Source organism: Bidens hawaiensis, unplaced genomic scaffold (genome assembly GCF_021521415.1).
Source record: "Bidens hawaiensis isolate Kalapana, Puna unplaced genomic scaffold, B.hawaiensis_p1.1 tig00049461_1, whole genome shotgun sequence".
Classification (NCBI taxonomy): domain Eukaryota; kingdom Viridiplantae; phylum Streptophyta; class Magnoliopsida; order Asterales; family Asteraceae; genus Bidens; species Bidens hawaiensis.
Window position 1 is genome coordinate 34,229 of NW_027498851.1, and position 4,965 is coordinate 39,193.

The following is a 4,965-nucleotide window of genomic DNA, read 5'->3' on the forward strand; positions in this document are numbered from 1 at the left end:
GTGGAGCCGACCAAACATCACTAGTTAAGTTTATTCCCGTATTTATATTTTCAAAATATGCAATTAGTAACTCTTTGGCCTTCTTCCACAATTTTAAACAATAACGTTTAAGAGTATGACGACTTACGTGAGTGTATTGTGGTTGAAGCGTATCTCGAATCATGGCGGTTAAGCGAGGGTTGTCGAAGTGGCTAAACGGCAAAGCTTCTTGAATCACAAACTTCGCCATACGATCTTGAACTCGATCAATTTGGTATGTAAATATTCCGCCTTCACTATCCATTTGCGTTTGTTGCGAATCGACGTTCTTTTTCAACGCCTTGCAATACGGTTTTTCGATGTATTTCTTCAAATTTGAATTCGAAAGTGGGTTTAAATAAACCCCACAAAACTTGCACCGAGCCTTCAATGAATGGTCACTCAATTCAACCAAATCCCAATTGCACCAAATCTCTTGATTACGATTTTGAGGTACAATACGAACGAAACTTGGTTCGGCATTGGAACCTTGACCAACCGATGATTGTGAGGCAGCCATAACAACAAATATGAATATAGAAGAAGAGAAAACAAGGGATTAGAAAACTCAAAACGTTGTAATAGCGTTTTTTTGTATTTTTTTGCGTTCGGGTTTGCATTTTGAGTGTTGTGATGAACCCATGACACCAAATACCTATTTATACTAGTAGTGGGGTGCTTGGGGGAGCAAAAAAACGGCTATTTTTGACCCCAACGGTCAAAAAAACGGCCAAAAAAAACGATTTCCAACGGATATAATCGATCCAACGGCTAGAACCGGTTCCTAATCGGTTCCAGAACCGGTTCCGGTTCGGTTCCGGTTCCTACCCGCCCCCACTCAGAAATGCAAGAACCGGTCACGGATCATCGGGTTGAATCAGATAGGGTCAGGTTCCTACAAAAAACGGGTAAGAACCGGTTCGGGTCCGGTTCGGGTCCAGGAACCGGGTTCGTTGATCAACCCTACGTGGAACCACCCCACCGCTCTAAGATTGATTTCATATTTGATCTGAAACAATGCGCTCTCTCCCTCCCTCCCTCCCTCCCTCCCTCCCTCCCTCTGAGGTGCCTCTCTCTGAGGTGCAGTTTCCAGAACACAAAACAGTCTTTTGGGTATCACTTTTATATTCTGCTAGACAATGGGATATCACACAAGTTCAGTGCTTGTGTGCCCAACAATCAGGTACCCAAAAACATTATAAAAACATGATGGTAAAAAGTAAGAATTTTTAAACTCAATAAAGAGAATTATAGTTACATAACCATATTTATCACACCTAATAAAGGCAAACAAAATAGACAAGACATCAACAAGTGGTTTGATTTTGTTTACTACTAGTATTTATGGATCATCTGTTCATTTCTCTTCAAACTCAACATCTATTATCTCGGGATCAGATCTTGAAGACGAAGAAGGGCGGGCCCCACCTTTAGAAAAGAAGTCTCCTTTCGGCTGCCAAACGATGTTTCCACAACCAGCACATCGCACCATCTGGTTTTTGTAACCGACAAACTGTCTCTTACATGCAGGACACCCGCCCTGTGGAAGTCAATAATGGCATACTTTTAACATTTCATGAAGATTGTTACACAACATGGTGGAATTCAAATATTTGAAAGTGATTGATTATATGATGCTGAATAATCAGAATTTGACAATTTGAATATGAGTTGTAAATTTGTAATAGTGTTCGGATGTGTTCTTGCTGTTTGAAGTTGTAATAGTAAAATAATAAGTTGAAATGAAAACATGTTGTGATTTGAAGTTGCACAAAGCCGATATAACTGAACCATAACCGAAAAAAACAGACGTAACCAAACCCATAAAACTACCAACAGTTTGGTTTTATGTTTTCTAAAAATCCGATTTTTCGGTACAGTTTCGAGTTTACATCAACCACAAACCGAAAATTATCAAACTGAACCCCAAACCGAAAAAAACGACCTTTTAAGTAATTTATAAAAATAATAATAAATATTGTAAACCAGAGACATAAGCAGTTAATGCGGAAAAATATCGGATATCGTTCGAGGACCAATATTTGAGATATCGGTTATCGCGGTGAGATATCGGTAACTTTAATATCATGCACTTTAGCGCTAACAATTCAGTATACCCTCCTACTATTAACAAATTATCCTTTTGCAACTTGCAAAACACTATCAATTATAGCAAATATGAACCGATTAAGACTCAAAACACCAACATTAAGCACTAAAAGTTGAAAATTAAGACTTAAATCACTGATATCGGGAATATCTGTGATATATCGGTCAATATCGCCGATATTATCGGTACCGATATTCTAACCAATATTTTGACCGATATTTCACATGAAGAGCGATAACCGAGATACCACCGAGATTGACTGCATAGCCAGAAACATTAGGTTCAAATGAGTAATGATCAATTAATCATTACTCAACAAAAGAATAAGACTCAAAGTTTCAAGCTCAAATTAATTATCTTAGTCCATTTGGTTTTCAACACGTAATTATTTAGCCCAAATGGTAAAAATGATCGTTGTGGAAACCAAAAACAGAAGCATAACGGTTTTTAAAAACCCAAAAAACGAATATTCAGTTAATGGTTCAGTTTGAGCCTACAACTGACTCATGGACACCTCTAGTTGTAAGCCTTCCTTTAATCAGTAATTTGAAAAATCACAACAATTAAAATAAGTTCCAAATTTTGGGAAAGATAATTGATATACATTTGCAGCCCATTTTTTAGATTCTAAGAATTATCCACGTCAAAAAAATTGTTTTAATTTGTAAGCACATATACTCATAAGGCCGACAATATATCATCCAGGTGGTGAAGTAAACAGATAGGGTGGTTGAGTAATGAGTCTGCCACACGTAGTAATCAAGTGGAAAACCTTATTATTCTAAAATCACATATAAGTAACTAAGAAATCACCTTAATGACGAGATTATTGGCAACAGCACCAATAAGTAACGGGCCGGCAATCGGTAGTACCCATGCTGCAAATATCAGAATCCTAAACAGCCATCCAGAAAGTGCAAACCATAGAAAGAAGATCGTCTGCAAAAACAATCATTTTATTAGCGATTTAAACGAAAAAAAAAAACCCTCACAGGTTGCTTATGACGAAAGTAATCTTCTACGACTACACTAGAATTGAGTAACCACAAAGTCATTTAAGCAATTAATATTATTATTGCTACAATGTATTCATATAAATCTTTTAAAGAATGCTTCACAAGACCTAAAACGAAGAACCATTAAAACTTTGTTTCAAGGGTATCCACTATTAGACAGGTTATATAAGTATCATTAAAACTAAAGAGCCCCTATTTAACTCTATTATACACACAATCAATATAAAATTATATAGTACGATTCTTGGTTCATCCAAAGGGAGCAATGCAAAGGAAACTCACTTAAAACAATAGCAGTCAGTCAAAGAAAAAAACGCAAAATCTAAAACCCTAAATATCATACAAAGATGACCATACTATAGTTGATAGACAAGAAAGATTCAAGCCCTCAGTTAACTTGTTAAGTTTAATGGAGAAGCTAATAAAACCCTACTTACCCCAAAACTCTTCCCTAATGGTGTATCCAGAAAATCACTAAGCTGCTTCCTGTACTGAAACACAAAATTGCATATATTTAAATTCAAATAATATAACCTAACTGTAACTGATATAATGATATGATAATAATCTGAATGTTAATAATAATAATAATAAAAGCAAACCCTAGGCCAATTCCGAGTGAAATCAAGAGTAAAGGTCCGCCAGCGCTGCGTAATCAAATAATCCCGGTCAAGCTCTCTGGCCCGGTGAGACGCCGACTGTGCAACGGAGGACAAACGGCGGCCAACGGAATACTCCCGGTCGATTCGCTCGGCGGTCTTCTTGGCCTCGTAAAGGAGGTGCTCGAAGCCATTATTGGCAGTGCGCCAGGCGTCTTTCCAGGCTTCGCCGGAGGCCATACGCTTGGCGAAGACGTCGAAATCGGATCGCCTGAATGCCTGGACTCTAGGTGGAAGGATGCGTCTGTTGATACTGCTGGAAAGGTGGTGGGTTTGTGTTTTGGAGTCGAGGAGTGGGCGCCATGGGAGGCTTGTCGCCATGGTGCTTGATGGTCGGTCACTGGCTTTGTGGCTAACGATTGATATGATATGCGTCTCTCTTACCTTTTACTTTAATTATTATTATTATTATTATCAAGGCTCGTATGTTTTTCACTCACTCGCGCTTAGTTTTACTTTTATTATGATTTCGAGCTCTTTCTAAAGCTTAAGTTAAGCTAGACTCTGAGTCGTTTTTGTTTTCAAGCTCAAAATGAAAACTATATTTTTTTTTTAATTATTTTATATATTTTTAAATTACAATTGTATAAAGATAGGGTACCAAAAATACTTAAATACTCTTAAATACCACCCGCGGGTAAGAGGAGATCCCCTCATATGTCACCCGCGGAACATATAAATCACTCGCAAAACTCAAAGACAAAGGAAGAATAATTGTACATCCTAGAGACTATGCGCGGGAGGATTTAGACGCACTCAGAAGTCATCCGCAGGGTACTGCTTTCACCCGCAAGGATGGCCAGAAGGCAACATCACAGGGCAGCTGTAATTAACCAACCCCCTTCTAGAAGATTTACCAAGATCCTTTCTTGGAGAGCACGTGACCCATCAGCCAATAGAAGAAGGACAACTGATAAGGTTGTTATAACCGTACACATGGCCAGGTTTAGCTCATCCTATCACAGAGGGACACGTGCCCAGGTTGTTACAACCATACACATGGGCCGTATAGCTCAACCTATCATATAAGGACACGTGTCTAGACGGTTACGGGGGCATCTTCTAGAAAGGGACAGTTGGGCCAATCATATTCCCACATCATTCGACTATAAATACATTCACAACCTCCATAAGATATTCATTCACTCCCAACTATCTACTC

General features: G+C 38.4%; 1 protein-coding gene across 1 annotated transcript; it reads right to left on the reverse strand.

The window, feature by feature from the left end:
• Positions 1–1,228: 1,228 nt before the first annotated feature.
• LOC143598015 (uncharacterized) lies at positions 1,229–4,054 on the reverse strand. The gene is made up of 4 exons (XM_077076348.1): positions 3,747–4,054; positions 3,582–3,635; positions 2,942–3,067; positions 1,229–1,558 (listed from the first exon to the last, which is right to left on the reverse strand). Exons 1-4 carry the CDS (start codon positions 3,981–3,983, stop codon positions 1,376–1,378), a joined length of 600 nt encoding a protein of 199 aa, XP_076932463.1. The 5' UTR covers positions 3,984–4,054; the 3' UTR covers positions 1,229–1,375.
• Between the last annotated feature and the right edge of the window lie 911 nt (positions 4,055–4,965).